Source organism: Ischnura elegans, chromosome 2 (genome assembly GCF_921293095.1).
Source record: "Ischnura elegans chromosome 2, ioIscEleg1.1, whole genome shotgun sequence".
Taxonomy (NCBI): Eukaryota; Metazoa; Arthropoda; class Insecta; order Odonata; family Coenagrionidae; genus Ischnura; species Ischnura elegans.
The window spans coordinates 74,372,546-74,392,927 of record NC_060247.1 but is presented as its reverse complement, the minus strand read 5'-3'; the positions used below and the strand labels follow the sequence as shown (position 1 = coordinate 74,392,927).

The 20,382-nt window shown below is 38.7% G+C and overlaps 1 protein-coding gene across 1 annotated transcript; it reads right to left on the bottom strand.

Moving 5' to 3' along the window:
• Nucleotides 1-1,141: 1,141 nt before the first annotated feature.
• LOC124153977 (phospholipid scramblase 1-like) lies at nucleotides 1,142-14,408 on the bottom strand. Its single transcript, XM_046527431.1, has 9 exons — nucleotides 14,363-14,408; nucleotides 13,843-13,921; nucleotides 9,212-9,268; nucleotides 9,087-9,125; nucleotides 8,508-8,615; nucleotides 6,489-6,709; nucleotides 5,701-5,868; nucleotides 3,211-3,357; nucleotides 1,142-1,405 (listed from the first exon to the last, which is right to left on the bottom strand). The coding sequence occupies exons 1-9, from the start codon at nucleotides 14,363-14,365 to the stop codon at nucleotides 1,340-1,342; spliced, it is 888 nt and encodes a 295-aa protein (XP_046383387.1). The 5' UTR covers nucleotides 14,366-14,408; the 3' UTR covers nucleotides 1,142-1,339.
• Nucleotides 14,409-20,382: the final 5,974 nt, after the last annotated feature.

Sequence of the window (20,382 nt, the reverse complement as noted above, 5' to 3'; positions counted from 1 at the left end):
GCTTTGGTTAACAATATACACATCGAGCATATTTCTGTGCTATTCATTTGTTTCATGAATTAACTTAGTGCCTATGCACGTAGGTGATAGATATTGAAGTAGTAAAAGCGACAGAAATGGCAAGGCTGAGAGCACCTCATCATAAAAATTGTGTATCTAAATTTCTTCCTCAACGGGTTTCAATACCCTTATTGGCCGGCTGTGATGGAAAGGGATTCGTGCCAGCTCATAGTGTTTGTTATTCTCCTCAGCAGGGGCATGGCTCAATGGCATTGTCAATTTGGTGTCGAGTCAGGACTTAAAACATTTTTGGCTCTCGGTCAGGTTTGGCATACAGTTTTTCTGTCTGGGACTGTAGTAGGCTGACCATACAATTCATGGCTGTTACCAGAGAGAAGCAGTAGTGATTGTGGGCATCCCTTTATTTTATATGGTGACGCAAGACTACAAGGTGGTCCTAGAGTGGCCTGAAAGACAAACATGCCCTCATAATGATAGTGCTTTGTTTCAGCGGCATTCCGGCACCTCTCAGGGAACATACAGCATGTCAAATACGTCATCATTTTATTTTTATATTTGTTAAAACAGTATTCCTTATTGAAATTTTTATTACAAGTTTTAAATATTTTTTGCCAATGTGGATTAAATGTGTTGGTATGAATTCTGGTCAAACTAATCTTTAGATTATTGACTTTTGATGATAATGATGTCTACTCAAATAGGTTTTGCATACATCACTGCTAATGATTTTCACCATTGTTAATTTTTACTCATTATCACTGGTCATGCATGTAAGAAGGATTAGTTATTAAATTCATACTGTGAGACTGTCAATACTGTAACTAATAAATGACTGCAGGCATTGAATAATGAAAAGATACTACTTATTTGCTAGATTACATTTATTCATGGTATCTGGAACTGTTACATTCTTAAGTAAGTCTCCTATTTTTAGTTAATTCATCGTATTTAAGTAAATTTTGCCTCTGCCTCAACTTTTTTCAACGGGCATGCATGCAAATACATTACCATGTACTCAGAAAATCTCCTCTGCAGATCTCTGTCTAGATCTTAGTGCTAGGAATGAAGTATGTTGTGAGCCAATTAAAAAAAATGTTTTTTATTTACATGATTGTTAATTACATTTTTAAATGATTTTTTATTTACATTAGTGTTGACAGATATTGTGTTTTCATAATAAATTACATATTTTCCAAAATATATATGAGTTTTTCCTAATACATTCACACAACATTTGTGCATAAGAAAATGGTACGTATACATGGAATAGGTGAGCTGGAACTCAAAATGAGGAACTTCAAACGATTTCTGAAGTTACTCATTGTGTAAATCTATTCAGCCTTATTCTGGATGCTCTCTTAGATCTTTCGAAAAACATATATTGCTGGAAAAGAAAATGCATATGATGTAACCATATGATATTCTCTGTTTCAAGGAATCATGATCAGTAATAATGCAGTAGGCCCCAAATGGAAATGTTGCCCATTTGTAAGATTAGATATTTTTGTGTTATTATGAAAGATTGGTTTGATGGAAGTGATTACAGGAGCATTATATAAAAAACAGGAATCAGATTTATTTATTGTGGATGATTTATTTTTGCAAAGGTTCCTGTGATAAAAAGTATGTCTGCTAATAATCCTAATGAATGAATAAATTACCACATGCATCCTAATTACCACCCTTTTCAATTCTTGCCTTGCAGATTGTAAATTAAATCCCAGGTTGTAAAATAAATTTTTGTAGAACAGCACGAATTAAGCTTACTTTCGTCCTCATATTTCAGGCTGTGACCTAGTGTAATTTGAAATCACTGTTCTCTATGATTTCATTACTTGTATTATTACTGTCATTCCTTAATAATGATTGAAAAAATTCAGGTGACTAAATTTCAATTGACAAACTGACCAGGAAGACCTCTCTTTTGTGGGTCTAGTTCTATTCTCTACGCCTAAAACATGTTTATGTATTTTCAAAGTAAGTTTGGTAACCTTCTGCTTCATATTCAATGATAGTCTAGCAATCTATCTTTCCCAGTCTCTTTATCCGTCATAAAGAGAGTAGCATGTTGTGCAAGTGTTCCAGCTTGATCCTCCTGTTTGCAAAGGGCTCAATCCCTCCTCTGTACTAGAATATGGTGTATCTCTATCAATAGTTTTAAAAGTTAGTTTAGTTACAAAACCATTTATTGTCTGAGGCAAACCCGTAGCCAGAAATTTGTTTAAGGGGGTTCAAGGTAGGTATGCGGGTTGCGTATTTAGCTGTGAAATTTCCTCATACCAGAAAACCATACCTTTCAATATGTCAGCAGTATCTTTTGTTTGCATAATGCTGCAAGTTAAATTCATCTTTCATTATGGGCAGATATTATGAAGTGTAACTTCATCAAAAAATGTAGTGTCAGTAGATAGATGCCCTTGAGTGAGTGGTCTCCTCAGTGGGTCTCACTTCGATGTTGCAAAAAATTTCAGAGGGGTGGCTGAAGCTCCCAGAGCCTCCCCTCCTATTTATGTGCCTTGTCTGAGGAAGTCTATGGCACATCTGGATATTCATTAGTAAATTTGAAAAATATGTGATATTTGCCAAAGAAAGAAGAATAACATTGAGCTTTAATGATGTCTACAGTTTCTGCAGCAAGTCTGGCAGCATGGACACTTGTGCTATGTTAATGAGATTACAATTTTGGGTAACTATACGTTTTAAAAATTATATTATATTTAACGGAGTAAAAAAGATATGGATCAAGAATTCAAAGATTCACTAGATTCTTGTAAAATACCTGGATTTGAATTATAAAATTTGTAACCCTGGGTACCTGAATTTGACCCATCCATGGAAAAATTAATTTGTGATTACCCGTGAAAGTATGAAGTATTGCTTTCTCTTTGGAAATTATAAAATTGAAATTAAGATTATAGGTGGGACTGGAGCTATTGGTGACTGAAGCCCTATCATTCGTTTAAGCCTTTTGAACATTTTTTCAAGTTAGTTGAAATTTGTCCCCACAATTTAATCACATTATGTGTTCCTTGTTATTAATTATCTCTTGGGTTTATTTCGGCTTTGTAGAGGAAGAAATTGAAAACTTACAAATATACATCAAGTGTTCAGGCTTCAGTTGGTGGAACCACACGGAGTGCAAAATACAATACACATTACTATGTGATTTATTTCGCAATGAAAACTCACCAATAAAAATGCTGCTCCCAGTAGCACAGCTTTCATTTGAGTGCCCTCATCTCGTGGAAATACCACATGTAAATTGTGTTGGGCTTGCACATCATTCCATATGTTAGATATAGAACCAACTATGCGTGTACCATCACAGGACATGATCTAGGAAAAAATGTTTGAGTGTTAGCTGAATGGTCTCACAGTAAGGAATTCATAATCACACATGCCTAGTCTGCTCTCCATACTATCTGTATAATGTCCAAGATGATTTCATAGATAAACCTTATTTATTTCGCAAAAGTTGTTTCCACCTTATTTAACTTTGTAAATTCTTGATGTACCGTGTACAATTGCTGTGAAAACAAAAAGAGAGGAATCGAAGAGTGACATCAAAGGGCTCCATTTTGATGGAATATATGTACTAATGTGTTATACTCTTATACTGGTGAAAAAAGGTAAGGGGACTTATCAATCCAAGTTTAGAGAGGAACATGTGGTGTTAGTTGAAGAACCGAATTATCGAAAGAGAAGTGCATCTCCAAAGTTCGCATACCCTTCTAGCCACTTGACTGGCCTCTTCATTGACCGTAGGCTACTTCCTAGCATTCTCGGATCTAAAAATATTGCGAACAATACAGAAATATTTCATCACTTCTCTAAAAGTTGGTAACATCGATTTGTTTAATGCCGACGAGGTGCCAAAAAAGGGACAAGTTGCTTCACTACGCATTCTTTTTTTTACCTTCTACCATCTGCCGATTTATATTATCAAAGATGAGTGCCCTCCTAGCAGTACACACAGGATGAAGCAGTATTCAGGGTGTGGGAGGGGGTGAAGCGAGGGGGGAGGGGTCGGGAGCGGCCTTCTGCTGATCTTTCCGCAATGCTGCGTGGGCATTGGAATATTTTCTTTGCGGACACGCACTCAAATTTGGCATTTTCTGGCTTAATGGCAGATATGTAAAAATGCACGAAATATTTTATAAAAGGGTTCTGTTTTCAAATTCCAGGAGTATCCTCCGGTCGACCCAGCAAAAATCCTTGGAGCGATATGTGACCCAGGAGAGTAACTGGCCCCCACCCATGAATGTGCATACCTGTGGCATTGACTGGGATGGGCTGAGCAACCAAAGCAAAAATTTGAGATGAAGTACTGAGTGAGTGATGTTTTTTTTATACATTGTAGGTGACTACGGTATAGTTATCACCTTGGCTAGTCCTGGTATGCTTAAAACTAATCAAGAGCGAACAACTCGATGTGTTCTATGTTCAGACCTCGCTCTCTGGCTGTGGTGCTGTGCGCACGATTCGGACTGCTTGCGGCATCATGTGCTCAGCAGTCCATACCACTTCGTCCGGTAGAGTCCACAAATATCCATAGGGAGGAATGACATCTCGGTAGCTTAACTGGCTAAAGCAATCGACTGGAACTCGGCGGATACGGATTCGAATCCTGGTCAATGCAAATGATTTTTTCCCTGTGGATTTTTTGCCCAACGAGTGAAAGAATTTAAAATGATAGGGGTATATATGTTATTACTTTGTCTGTGATATCGACCATGGAACCCAGGACAATGTGGCTCGGAGGCAAGGGCTAACCCAGGATCATAACTAGGGGGGGGCAAGCCAAGTTGTGATATTTGAAAAAATAGTTTTATTTTAGTTACATATCTTATACTAATACATATCATTTTTTGTGGGTTTAAAGAAAATTTGTTGAATACTTTCATTTCAATTCAGTACTGATTTTGCTTATAGACTATTGCAATTTTTGCTTCTAGGGGGGGTAGCTGCCCCCTCCTGCCCCTCATTGGGTACGCCATGCTAGGGGTTCAATCAAATGCCCAAACAGCCCGGACCCCTCAGTGAGGAGACGACACAACAGCAGTTTGCCTCGGTAAGAATTATGCCTTGAGCTGGCCCTGTCTGTAATAATCTGATTCATGTCACTATATCAATTGGCATGGTTCTTCAGGATCTGGTAGGCTCAAGTAAATATGCGAACTCATTGTAGTTTCACATATAACTTACGTATAAACATTTATTCTCATGGCAACTAACTAATCTATGTTCCATCCTACTCAACTGCTGCTTATATGAAATCACCATATGGTATGTGCATCATGATACCATGAGTGCACGTCAAATTCAAAATATTCAATGGTCCATTCTTTAAAAATCATTGGTTTCAAATCAAAATAGTTACCCTTTGAAAAATAACCTTATTCCCTGCAGTTTGTTTGGACATGCTTAACTTTGTTATCTGTCAGTTTTTTATTTAGGGATGAAGAAAATATTAAGCACTGTCTTGACCCTGAGAAAATTACTGCTTCTGATACTGCAGCTACCATGCAAGTCTGCTACATACATGCATTGGAAAATCTTGCAATTTATTCATGATTGAATTTTTCATACTGCATTTTTTTGTGCAAACCTTTGCTCTTATTTTTCCAAAGATAAATTTAATTAACTCTGTGTCAGGAAAAAATAATTTTAGTTCATTACCTTAAAGTTATCTTCCATGTTGACACAAAACATAAATGTACTTGGGCCTTCAATCCTGTAGATACGGTCACCAGCTGCATTTCTGACGCTAAAAGTTGGGATTAACATACTCCATTCTTGTCTAATAGATCCCAAAAGATTGGAATGTGGAGAGTAGACCTCAACATTCTGAAATATACAGAGTGGTGCTGATGTATAAGGTTTGCATCTGTTTGAAAGACACACAATGATTGGTAACATACACATGTATACATACAAAATAAGGGACGTTAATTAGTATTTACTGTTGAATTTTTCTCTTAGTTAAAGGATAACTGCAATGATATGAAGTTTAAGTTAGCCAATATTCTGTTGTGTATTAGGTAGAGCATAGGGGAGCATGGTAGACCAGTTGGTTGAGCTTCTGGCTACTGACTGAGGAATCCTGGGATCAAATCCTCATTGAAGTCTTCAGGCACCCCAAACAAAATCCTTATAGTGAGAGGTGCCGTAGGGAAAGGAATTCGGTCCCCTACCCTGATGTGTTAACATGCCTGTGGCTTAATTCTGGAAGAGCTCTACCCTTACCTTGCCAAACCAACCTTAAGGTTGAATCACTGAATGAGTCAGACCTTTAGGCGTAGGGATTAAATGACTCAATGCACAATCATTGAAAATCTAGAATCATTCCCATAAGTTAAAACAGTTAGCCTGAAAGTTCAGATGGCAAAACCCTCTAGCTAACATTTCTTTCATTTGATATTTCATTTTTTTAAATTTCGAGGCACAACGTCCGAGTACTTAACTACCTGAAGACAGCAGCAGTACATGAAACAGCATGTGCATGCAGCCATTCTGTATATTCTCAGAACTTCATTTCGACTTCTGTCAAATATCATTAGTACAAAGGAACGAGCTGCTCCAATTACAGCCCTTTGGCATCCAGATGATTTTTCAGCAACTTCAAAAATGGTATCTCCTCTTGGGACTTTAATCAAATATCGGTTCTCTGATTCAACAGCTGCCACCACTGGAAACAAATGTAGAATTTTTTTTTCAAATGATGATATCATTGAGAGGAAAAGTTTAGATTTCAAAAATCTATTCCGTAATATAATTTGCTTTCATGGCTTTTTATTTTTATTTTTTTATTTATTGCCACACCACCAAAAACAGCACTATTTGGCCATTGCATCAGGGTTTTCATAACATTTAATTGTACATGAAAACCCATGCCCTGGATTGGTGCAACCTACCCAGGCGGGACTCGAACCCACGACCTCAGGTTCGGAAGACAAGGACTTTACCCCGCCACCACTGAGGCTGGCTTGCTCTTTGGTTGAGAAAAATGTTTCATGTTAGTTCAGTACATAAATATCCATTGATTAATTTGTCAGTTGGGTTTAAAGGGTACATGGAAGGATAAGTTGGTGTCAAATCACAAGACATGATCTGCATTCAATTAACAAAATTCATTTACTCTAAAGACAAACTGCCCCTTCCCTTGCATCTATTGCTTGTTCATCCATCTGTATTGTCTTTAATTATGCCCACCTATATACATTACAACTTGCATCATTGCCTCCTAGCAGTGGCGTATCCAGGATTTTGAAATGGGGGAGGGGTTTTACTGGAGATTTCAGGGTGTATGGAAAACACCCCAGGGCTAAGAGGCGTTATTGGTGCTTCTTTTAAAGGCTCAAGGGGGGGTTGTAACCCCCCCGTGGTTATGCCAATGCCTCCTAGACAGCAAGTGCCTTGAGGCCAACTATGTTAGTGCTCTGAAAGGGGTGAACATAAGTTGAGTAGTCTCCACCGTCACTCATATGAAGAAGAGCTGCTACCTTCTCCCCCAGGTGATGTTAGGCATAATAGGTAGTTGGTGGCCTCCCATTGCCAAGTCAAGGCATTTTCACAGGTTTAATATATCATTTAGATGGCCAGAGATACACCCATACCACCACAGAATGCCATCGCTTTTTGTCCATGACTAATTATTCAACAAGTTTACTCACATATATCATAGCTAACCTCAATAGTGTAGCCAGGATTTTGAAATGGGGGGTTTACCGGGGACTTCGGTGCTCTTCGAGGAGGCATGGATGACACCCCAGGGCAAAGAGGAGTCCAGGCATGATTTTTGGCATCCCTTTTAAAGGCTTTGTAACCCTTGTGGCTATGCCACTGGCTTAACCTCTATATCTAGAGGTTGACCCACAATCCGCAACTTGGGGGACTCACTCATGGCTTAAAGCTCAGCAGCGAGAAATGTGTGGGCGTGGAGGAGATTGGAGAAGTTTAGATGGTTGGGGAGATTAACAAAAGAGGAGATACTTAACATAGTGGACAAGGAAAGGGAAATGCTTTAGAGGATGCAGAGGCCATGACTGTTATCAAACAATTTGAATTTTTGATGTGTGCTATCGCTGGAGGATTGCACTGTGCTCGACATCATGCTATCAAGCGAAGCTCCTTTTTTGATACACAGGGGCGGATCCAGGATAGGGACAAGGGGGAGTAACCTCCTAGCAGTAGTGAGGGTCTGTACAAAATTACCATCTTATCTAGTGCAAATTGGATACCCCATGGGAAGCCAATTGCTCCCCTTAGCCCCTGTCTGGATCCACCTCTGCTGATACATATGTATGCTTTGTAAATACATGAGGCCATTAGTCAAAATCAAATTCCTAACAGAAGCCAAAAATCAAAATATTTTTGGAGGTCCTCAAAAAGCAGGACTTTAAAGGCATATTACCAATTTTTGACATTTTTAACTTCCCTGTTTACCATATTTATGATTATGTATATTGAAATAAGGTAAAACTTACAGTCAAGAAGTTCTACAGTCTGCTGCACATAAATTTCATCAGCAATTCCAAGCACATCAATCCCAGCTCGTTGAAATTCTGGCTGATTTTGTGGCTGTTGGTTTCCAACTGTAAAATTGAATTTTCAATTATCATTTCAGCTGATTAGCAGTGTTAGAAAGGGAGATATTTTTTGGGAATTTTCTATGTTATAGAAAAAATTATTTCAATTAAATACTGGTGCTTATCAGTTGAGGCATCTCTTAATGTCATTGTTGTAATGAGGATCGAATTTTTTAAATCATTTAAGATAGAAATCTGATCATTGCTATGGTTAGTTTTTCAACAGCTGGTTTTTATTTTGATATTTTTATAACATCTCTCTACTTTAGTTGCTTAAGAGAAAAAGTGTTGATCAGAATGAAACTTTCTAATATGATAATAAAAAGTCCTAAGTACGAAATTAGTTTTAATACCGAAGATATGAGAATTTTTCGTTTACTGCATTCGTACCAAAACCTTAATTCCTGATATTTTCCTAAAGCTTATATGAATATTTTTTATGAGTTGATTACAGTATTATTTAATGGATAATCTTACCTATTGCTACCGGTATTATGGGTCTACTCCTTGGGTGTCCTGAAAGTCAAATCTGCATGATATTTTACATTGTAAATGCAAAAAATATCCTTAAAAAGTAAATGATGAAAGATTATGCTATGTACCTTGTGGATTGTAGGTTGGCTGAGTATTAATAACTGCACATGTGCCTGATGATATCTCTGAAATAGATGAAGCAATTTTACAATTTGGAACACTTCCCCCGCCAAACAATTCTTTGAATTTACATGCTAAATTTTGCTTAGTTTAAAGTTTTGTAACAATTTCATTTCATTAAAATTAATTTGTAAAATAAGAGGAAAGCTAGTAGATACAGTAAAATCCTTTTACAATGCTGGTCTCGTAGGGTGGAGTTTATACCTGTGCAATGAGAAACCTTTGAGAAACAAAGAAAATACATCTCATGATAAATTTTACCTCAAATTTGTTTACATAATACAATAGGGTGGTTTTCTATTATTTTTTTATTGCCTAAATCGGAAGATTATTACTTCTGGAGTACGCATTTCACGCTCTTAGATTTTCGAATGACGATATCTATTTTTCGTGATTAAACAAAAAGTGAAATATTTCAAGCGCGCAAAAACGCGACGGCTAAGTAGGAATGATGGGAAAAGTCCGTGGGACATATTTCTGGTTCCAGATGTCGGCGTGTGAGGTGACCTTGGGGCGAGGCATGAGTGCTGATACGACTCAGGCTGCTAGCAGGTAGCTGAGTACCCTGCTAGCTGGTAGCGCTTGGCTTAAATAAGGATTATTATTTCCCTATCAAACGAAGGAAACTTTCCGAACTTAGGTATTTTTAATGTGTGATTATTAAGAGATGTTTCCCTCAGCTCTGTGCCTCATGCATGCATTGGTAATCTCAGACAACGTAAAACTCCTATCTACTCGTATAGAAACTAGGTCCCTGGGACGTCACGTGGAGTTGTATCGTATGGGCGCCAATTTGGCCTTTTTCAAATGAGGATAAAATTGACCATTGCCATTCGTCTATTTGAAAATGTTATTTAGTTATTTGAGGTTACATCTGCCATCTATTTCTACAGGAGTGACTGAAATAATCTGAAATTTTCTTTTGGCGTGGCAGTTGATGGGACCAATTTTGCTAAAAAGGCCCCAAAAAGTAGCTATCATAATATTATGACTTTTGGGGACATGACGAGACCCACCACATATCTGAAACTGCAGTTTAGTTGGGTGCATTATAAATGGTTTTTACTTTAAATGAATAACCTTTAGCCATTGAGGTAATTTGGTGAATAATGAAAATGGAGGCTATCAAGGACATTGAATTTTGGGGGGGAGGGAATTCCTTGAAGCATAGACAATTTGCAATGATTGGTGAGTGCTAGTGTTTAAAGTTAAAGTTGTGACAAAGTTTAAAATTAGTTGTGGATTTGTTTGCTGATAGAGGACCTCAGTGGAGTGGCTATGGTGAGGCATGAAGGAAAGTTTGCCCAAAGCGCAAATGACTTAAGCCTTATTTCCAGTCCCCTCTCTTACCTCCTCAAAAATTTTTATCCGCTACCTAATCAGTAACGAATACAAGAATACAAATGGGTATTGGGTAGTGAAAAACAAATTGAATGTCCACCCTACCTCGAAAGCGTAAACATCCGGGAATTGTTCTTCAATCATTTCGCTCGCCAGGTTTCATTTTTTTTATTGTGGCATAGGTTTAAAAATAAATACGCCTGTATTTTTCGATTTTTTTTTAATCCGCCGCCAACTTCTCTAGCTATTCGCGGCGAGAAATCGATGTCCTCAACCCTGTCGCAGATAAGTTGATGACGTCACGACGTGCTCCTGCCGAGCGGATCGCGCCATTCTCTCCTTCCGTCGATCTCGGGGCGTTCTTTGTTGTCCACACTCTTGTCTGCGGTTCACCTCAATGAGCGATACAATCCTGATTAAGTCAATGTACCGGAATTCTAATCACGTGACCGATTCATGAAAATTGGGCGGCAACGTAGTGTTCTTTTCGTTTTAAAGTTATGGCACAACGGCTGAATGAGGAAGATTTTTACCGGTAACTTATCTTTCCCATCCATCTTCCAAATTTTTTTAATGAACTGCGATTTCAGTCCCGGGGTAACCAGTTACTAACCACCCCATTTTCAACAACGGAATACGCATGTCCGTAAATTTCATCTCGTAGTCAAGAATTTTATGCATCATTCTTTGGTCTTCCCATTTCTGGGATCGGTCTTATATAATCAGTATAGAGGTGAAAAGTCTCGAATTTTCGGTCTATGTTTACCATGTTGTGATTTAATGCAAAATTCACACGTTCCTCATTCCCTTTCCTCTTGACTTTAATCAGGGAAGCCGACTTACAAAAAATATTGGGGGGTCCCAAACCGGGGATCTTGCCCCGGGAAATTTTCTAAGTAGTGAGTTTTAAGTTTTTAAAGCATTTTAGAAGAGTCATATGATCAACATTAGAACCCTGATAACTCGAATCTCGATATCTGGACACTCCGGGGAAAATCTAAAAGCCTGGCACATTTTTTCCTCACACCCATAACGAATTTTTGAGGGGGCTCGGGCCACTGACTTTAATATCCTTCGACTCCGGCGATGCTAGGTTTTCTCATGAGATTAATTTTACCTTTCTTTGTTGGCTAGGATGGCCATAAATGTTTGGCCTGGACGGGGACATCTTACCGTTAGTACCGTGGGTAGGGGAAGGGGTTACCCGAAAAGTTCGAAAATCTATAGCCTCCAATGGAAATGGGTTTGAAAAATCAAAACTAAAATTCTTTTTATTATTTTAGTTTTTAATTCTTTTTCTTCGATGACAAAGGGAGAATATATATCTATACTCATATTGCCGTATTGTGTTACGCTTTCTATTATAAACTGTTATTATATATCCTTCATATCAATTAGGGCTCTATCGATGTCCGCATCTAAGATTACCGGCCCAAAATTATCCTCCTCCACTGCACTTTCCTCCCATAAATGCAATCTTTCCGGCCTGTTCCTGCTGTCAAAAGGATCGTCCACAAATTCCGCCCATCCACTCTGAACCTCAGGTCGCTCGGTTAGCTTCCTGCCATCTTTAGCTGTAATTTTTGACATGGTTTGCCTTCTTTTGGCGCCCGATAGCGGTTATCAGAGATTCCCAGCCACCTATTGCCAGTTTCAGGCAGTTTTTCGCAAATATCTATCTTATTTTATCATTGACTTATACTTTTCCGTACATATTTACATTTGTCTCTCAAATTTTGCTTCTAATGAGTGCCGTCCCAGCAAATTCTTGTTACAGACAGCTTCGCTCGCTCGAAAAAACCGTATTTCTCCATAAGAGCCCATGCTAAATTATCCTAATGTTACCGTCATATATTTCAAAAACTGCACATGATAATCTGTTTTTCTTTGGATTATCAATAGTGCGCCTCTCGAAGAATATGTGACCAAAGTTTCATCAAATTCTTGTCACTTTTACCGAAGCGTTCTACCATTTTTAAGAAGAGACCAAATTCATGGGCGTACCCAGCGAGGGGCAGCTGCCCGCCCCCTAGAAGCAAAAATCGTTAAAGTCTTTAAGCAAAATCAGTACTGCATTGAAACGAAAGTACTCAACAAATTTTCTTTAAACCCACGAAAAATGATATGTATTAGTATAAGATATGTAACTAAAATAAAATTATTCATGGTGAAACAAAACCCAGTACTATTCCACAAACTTTTTTTTATTAGCTGTCAACTAGTTTCGACGTTTTTACCGTCATTATCAAGACTAACGGCCGTTAGTCTTGATAATGACGGTATTAACGTATAATATAAACGTCTGTTAGTCTTGATAATGGCGGTATAAACGTCGAAACTAGTTGACAGCTAATAATAAAAAGTTTGTGGAATAGTACTGGGTTTTGTTTCCCCATGAAAATTTCATCGTTCCACCAAGTAACGCCCAAATCAGTTGATTTTGTTAAAATAAAACTATTTTTTCAAGGAAATAATCTCATACACTACTAAAGCGGTGTTATAATTTTCTTAAAATCTAGGTTTCATTCACTTTTTCCATGCTAAAATGTCACAACTTGGCTTGCCACCCCTAGAAGCAAAAATCGTTAAAGTCTTTAAGCAAAATCAGTACTGCATTGAAACGAAAGTACTCAACAAATTTTCTTTAAACCCACGAAAAATGATATGTATTAGTATAAGATATGTAACTAAAATAAAATTATTCATGGTGAAACAAAACCCAGTACTATTCCACAAACTTTTTTTTATTAGCTGTCAACTAGTTTCGACGTTTTTACCGTCATTATCTCTGTCATGGCTTGCCCCCCCTAGTTATGATCCTAGGTACGCCCTTGGGACGATTCACTTATTGGCTTCGAATTAGTTCAATACTGACTTTTCGTACTTTTTCTATTCAGTCTCGTTCATTTACTGATTACCCCCCCCCAGACGATTAAAAGATAGACAAAAATTTTTATACTGTTATCATTACGTTCGTTTTATTTTGTTTATTACGGAGTCTCAATCATTTGATTTCATATAGATAACTTCCAAGGTAAAACAAATAAAATATTTCTTTCGGTAATTTTTGTATCTTGTTTTTCATCTCAAGTATGAGAAGATCGTTTGCCTGTCAGACCCTTGTGTCCTCCCCAGAAAAAATCCTGGATCTGCCCCTGCGTTCTAACTACTTTAGCCGGCGCTATCCATATACATACATAGCTGCATACAATATGCCATCACTTCAACTGAAACTCACCCGCGTACGGCGGCCTTTCTTCAACCGCCCCATTTCCATATTGTCGTGCAGATCCAAACTCGGCCATTCGGAATTCGCTCTGTCGAATGCAAAATTACATAGTGTCATGAACTATAATCCAAAAAATATATATGTATAATGGCTATGAATTGCGTCATTTTAGCGCCCCAGATTCGTTGCATTCACGATAACGCAAGGCCACCGAAATATCTTTAAATTTCGTAAAATATTATCAATAGAATAATTTCATATACATCGTTACGTATTAGTTGAGGTGGAATCTACGTTATTAAAATTGTTACTTCTGGTAAACTTATATATGAAATAATATGAGCTATGAATAATATGAATATAATATTTGCTGCTCATGGATTAAGTCCTGATAAAGGAATATCCGATTGCCATTAAAATAGGAAATAAAATTTCTGTGTGGCTTAGGCAACCATCAACGGGCAGGAGGATGTGTTACCAGATAGGCAAAGTCAAGTGAACTGATGAAAGAGTTTAGACAAGGGCTTACCATTAGCAGGTCCTCTTGTGGAGAATCAGGATCCGACCATTGACGATTTTTTTTTAACTTTTATGGCCAGAAAAGTAAATGTCGTCGTCACTTTAATGATTCTGAAGGCCGACTGGTTCTTTTTTCTCCCTACCATTTCAAAGATTCCGTTTTGTTTTAGATAACGCTAGGTGTGTACATAGTGTTTTTTCCGTTCGCCATATATCTTATCTGTTGCCGTCTGACGATAAGCCCCTCAAAATCTTGATCCGTGTGATACGTATTTGTTGATCGAGTCACGCGGGAACATATCAATGAATACTTACCCATAACAATTGTTCCGCGTCTTGTTTTTTTGCAGTTCTCCTCCACCGTGTTAAGCCAAAATTATTCGACGAGCACTTTTTACAGTTAGATTACGCGTCAGCTCTTTATAAAAACACCCTGCCCGTTGTATGAAGTCGAGAAGAATGCCTGTGAACGCCCTTATCACGCGCGACCACCATGGGCAACCGCAGATGAAGATAAATGGGGCAGATCCAAAGGCACTACGTTGAGGATTAGTTATGTGAGTTGGGCAAATATCCAGGGGTTCGCGCTTTTTCCTGGTTAAAAACCCTAATTGAGATTATTTTTATAGGAGCTGTTCGGACGTTTCAGTGTTTTTTTCAGGTGCAAAGTCGGCGATCAAGTGAGGGACCCCGCGCACTGGTACCTTTTTAAAAGCAACTATTTAATTGCTAAAAACCCACGTGGTCTATTCCTGCCGGCAACATTTTACTCACCCTCGGAATAGGTCCGGACGCAATTATTTAGTTGCGGCAACTAAAAAGTCGCCCGTCGCGGCTACTAAAAAGCTAGGCCACAGTCAATGCCGTGTGCTTCATTGGAACTTCCTCAAAGCAACTAAATAGTTGCTTTATAAAAGTTGCATGTGCACGGAGGCCCTAAATAGTGGCTACGTTGCTATGGAAAATTTTCACTATTACTAATTTCAACGCAACTATCATGAGGAGTTATGACGAACTTGCTTGTAGCCTCTAGCGTCACGCATCTCATGAGTCGCGGTGCGCGAATGGAATCCTAAACAACCATGTGAAAACCATGTCATGAATGGGTCCCTCAGGTGAAAATTTATATTAATAGATTGACGTCAGTGATCTCAGTTGACGGTGAGGTACTGCCTGAATGATAAAGTGTATGAAGGTTCGGTCTACGCATACGATCTACTCATACGATCAAATTAGCTAAACACCGACATAATGATAGCCGTCCCGGTAAAAAATACACGTTAGTAATACGGATGGCTTTACCTCGCGCCGCTGCATTGTACGGGGTAAGTCTGGTTGTGATTATCGAGCTACTATTTATTACACATCTGTCATCGCTGATCGAAAGAAAAACGTATGTTTAGAATGGAGGAAGCCCTTAGCCCCCACAGCGTCATTTTTCCGAGTATAATTCCAGTACTAGTCTAACAAAAATAGTGTGTAACTTTCGCATACACACTTTAAACAAATTCTGGTTTCAGCTACTAAACCATATGCCGGAGTTCTAATTAATCATAGATTAATTGGGCAAATATAATATATTTTTATGATCTCTCCTCAATTCAGTTAGAAATAGTCCCCTACCATCTCAGATTTCAATCAAAATTAGTGTGTGGATGTAGGTATAATCACCTGAAAATAAACGTCCTCAATGCTGTCACAATATTAAGGGTTTTCCTGTAACTGCACATGTTACAGCCTTTTCATGGTAATTATTAGGAATAAGAAGTTAAAAATAGAATGCTTTAGAATGAGTATCTTTTATTTTAGTCGGAGAAAAAATAATACTTGGATAATATTATTTCGATTCATCAGTAATAATAATAATATAATTTCGATAAATTACATTTAATATTTGTAAATAAAAATAGTTAATGCCAAGTTTTCTAGAGGTTGCGTTGCAAGGATATAGAGTTGAAACAGGTAGAGGAGAGTAAAACCGAGTGTATTACAAAGTTTTTTAAGTCCAAACTATTTTCCTCTTGCCAAAGTTTAACGTCTTAAGTTGCGTATTCTTAAAGATTCATTGAGGTCATGAGCTATTCTTAACAACGTGCGAAGCATAATATTTATTAGGTAGTGTATTAGGCATAATTGAAGTGCAGCGGGAAATATAAGTGCGAAACGCAAAATAAGTACAAAAGTTATTGTGTGTGAACTTATGTTTCAAGAAATAAAACCTTCATAAAGAACATAGGTACACAAAATAATTATCTTAAGCGAATGCGTAATTGAGGTTTTGCAAAGCATCTGCCGAGTTGAAAACTTAATACGCCATGTAGGTAACTCGAAGCAGTGTTAGCTTGAGTTAGGTTCCGACTTGTTTAGAACCTTCGAGACGGGACCGAAATTTGAGTCATTGGTGATATCCGGAACTTGCTGAACGTAAGGTGACGAGGTGGATTTATTGGGGAAGAACTCACCTCTGCCGGACACCAACAATATTATCAAATTTTCGGGCAAAGGTTTAACGCGCCCGCCACCGAGGCTAGTAACACCTAAATAGGAAAGAATCACTGATAAAGCACTTCCATCATGAAAATAATATTTATACTGGTAATAACTGTGATGACAAAAAATAATGAATTATGAATTGAAAATTACTGCAATCCATAATGGTTTATTAATAAATAATTGAGAGCAGTAATCATCCTAGGGTAAATATATTGAAGAATAGATTACTCTCCTTTCTTTAAAATATCCACTCAAGTGTGCTTAGGGCTGTGATTGAAAGTCATGTTCGCATTCACTAGCATGCATCTGTTCCGAAATATTTTGCTTTTATCCTGATATTGATACTGCACGTCCGCATACTGGCGTCGGACTTGAGGGGGACATTTCCCCCCCGATATTGGATATGTAGGATTGTTTATCATTTATCCAACAAATTAAACTTATATTGTTTTTGCTCCTAATGGGGTATAAAATTGGGTAAAAATGCTATATAACCACAATTTCCATGATTTTCCATGAATCCACAAATTATTTTTTTATTTCTGGAGGGTTGGGGCCGGACTTCCCTATCACTAGGTATTCGATATCTCCCAGACCTCCCGGAAGCCCATCACCCACAAAGTTTCTCTGCAATCGACGCCAATGTGCTCACAAAATCCTTGCGTATAATCCCGCGTATTACGCGTGGAGTGTCGCTACCATCGGCAAAATCTCGAACTCGCGAATCTTTCCAACCCGCTCTAACCGCGCTTAAGGCGTTCATTCTTTCACCAGGCGCGTATCCAGGGGACTTCAGCCCCTCCGGAAAAGAAGTCTTTTTCCTTGAAGCTACTGCCCGCCATACATCCCCTTACGAGAAAATTAGCCGGGTAGCATTTATCCTCTGACTTTCTCTTAAGTTGTGGACTGATCTACAATTTTCTCAACATCGGATGATATTTACTTCTACCGCAACATTCCTTAAGTTAATATTTTTTAAATCAGACGAATATCGGAAACAAACGCCAACGGTCACCAAGCCATAACTATACGGCTATTTTGGTAAATGAAACAACGTCTATAAATTTAAGACAATATTAAAACGAAATTAATAGTTTATTCAATGAAATTCATACCCTCCCCATTCCGTACTCGCTCCATCTATACCTTCTCTCTTCTCTGCATCTCATATGGAAGATTCCACTCCTCAAGGCCGTTTTACACGGGACACGGAATTGCGCAGGTTAGAGCTGCATTAATTTCTAAAATGGTATGGAATTGCGCGAATGCATGAGCGAAATTAGAACAGGGGCTATTTTGCCGTCTCGCATCCACGCATTCTCGTATGTGTTCTAGCAATTCACCGCTTTACACGACGCAATTTTGATTGCGCCTTCGCACGTACGTCAGATTGCGCAATTCCGTGTACCGTGTAAAACGGCCTTCACACACCTTGTCCAGTACTTCGTCGTTCCTCCTCCTCTCTGACCACTTCACCTTCTCCGTTCTTCCATATACCCACATCTCGAAGGCCTCCTATCTTGTCTCGCCTTTCTCCATGTTTCCGCACCATTAAGCGCTACCCTCAGATCAGACTCTTCACTTGCATCGCTGGTGTTTAGAATGAAATAGTGGTTCCGATTCTAAGACAACAAGAAGGCTCGCTTAGATAAACGATTTAATTGTTTTTTTTTTCATGCACTATGTTGGGATGTTAGGGTGAGGATATGATAGACTGATCGTGTAAACGAGTCACGGGTTCCGGCTCATCCGTACTCTGCACATTTTACCTGCCACGATTGATAAGAATGTCTATTTTCCGCACAGCGTCCAAAGCTGTCTAGATTGCGACTGTCCCCAAGCAGCAATCAATATTTCAACAACATCCAGACAGCATAATTGTCGGAGTTAACATATGACATCCGAGCAATATCCATGTTATTCCAATGGGTGTTGTTTGGATATCCGTCAAATATCCAAAGAACCCGCCAAACAACGTTGCAGCGATGTCCAACAGAGGACATGGAGGTCCATATTACAACATCTCTTAGACATCTTTACAACATCTCTTAGAAATCTTTACAACATCTCATGAGGAGATAATAGGTGTGTTTATTATAGTTTTTGGTAAACCCCAGACGTACAAACAAAACGTTTGTGGTCTTCAATTCTAAATAGAACATATGCTACCTATGGATACAGTTTGGAATAACATTTTTTTACTATCACAGATACTCCAACTTGGATATCGTTGGATACGTTTATTTTACAACTTGTCGTGGATGTTACAAATAGGATTATGTAACGTTCTCAAAATTTCCATCATGAAATAATAACGTGTTTTGGATATATCAACCTTATTCAGATATCCGATTGATATTGTATGCTGCTTGGGATCCGTAATCCGCACATGAATCCCCAGCCCAACTTTCCTGACCGAAAGCGTCCAAACATCACACACTGCTTCTATGTCAACGTCAATAGGGCGTTCCTCGTATCTTAAGTAGGTGTATGGTTATGGTACCTATAGGCAGAAAGCCTATTGATTTGTCGTGAAAATAGTTGTTTATTAGCTGTAAGAGGCGCGTAATAGGCATAACTGACCAAACCAAAAACTAAAATTAACTTTCTTGTTCAAGTTTCCGTGAAGGTTTAATCAGTGGAGCAGCAATGCTACAAAATCACTACTTCATATTATGTCATACAACAAACATAAATTACACCTAGCAGGAATATCCCACGTACAGCCCCCGATCCCGCTCGGCAAAACGAGCCACTGGTCTTTGCGGAGTACCGACATACGGATTAGTGAACCTGTTCTCGACCCTTATTGACGCTCATAGAATATGCGAAACAAGGATGCGACCACGGATTCGTAAACGGCTCAAAGACACTATGGTTGCCACCAGTCACCCTGCGATGATCCAGCCGGGAAGTTAGTAGAAGAAGGGGATAAGGAAGGGGTGACTAAAGACTTATCATGTGGTCACGGGATCGTAACCGTCCCGAAAGCATTATACTCGCAGCCGGTCACCCTTCAAGGACCCATCGGCGAAGACAGCTAAACGGAGGCGTGAGCACTAGAGCATAACCTTACGCTGCGTGAGCATAAAGATGCACATCCGACTGCACAAAGGTGGAAAATCCTTTCTCTTTTATATGCACTCGAGATCGAATGAGTGAGGTGCGATAAGGATGACCAATGTCCCTCACTTTGCCGAATCACATGGTTTCGGATCCCATGCTCCGAATGAAGACACCGTCTGTTTGTTATCTGAGCATTCTTCCGTCCCAGCATCACATCGCGGCGTTTTCTCTGATGGCGAGGCACCTAGTTGCCCACAGATTAGTTTTTTTTAATTGAGGGGGATTGACAAGAAATGAGGTAGGAGTCGTTTGGGCCGTGGGGTTAGTCGGCTTGGCGACAATAGACTTTTCTTTGAATCCATAGGTGACGAACTTCTCATCTGCTCTTTCCTGTTCATGAATGTTGGTGAATACAATTCTTTTCCTATTGCCCTTAATGCCGTGTCCGATTTCCTCTAACTTGTTGAACTG

Coding starts and splice junctions, on each gene's coding strand:
- LOC124153977 (XM_046527431.1), bottom strand. Junction 9,269..13,842: donor AGAAAGGCCGCCGTACGCGG/GTGAGTTTCAGT, acceptor CATCTATTTCAG/AGATATCATCAGGCACATGT. Junction 3,358..5,700: donor ACATGGAAGATAACTTTAAG/GTAATGAACTAA, acceptor ATTTTTTCCTAG/ATCATGTCCTGTGATGGTAC.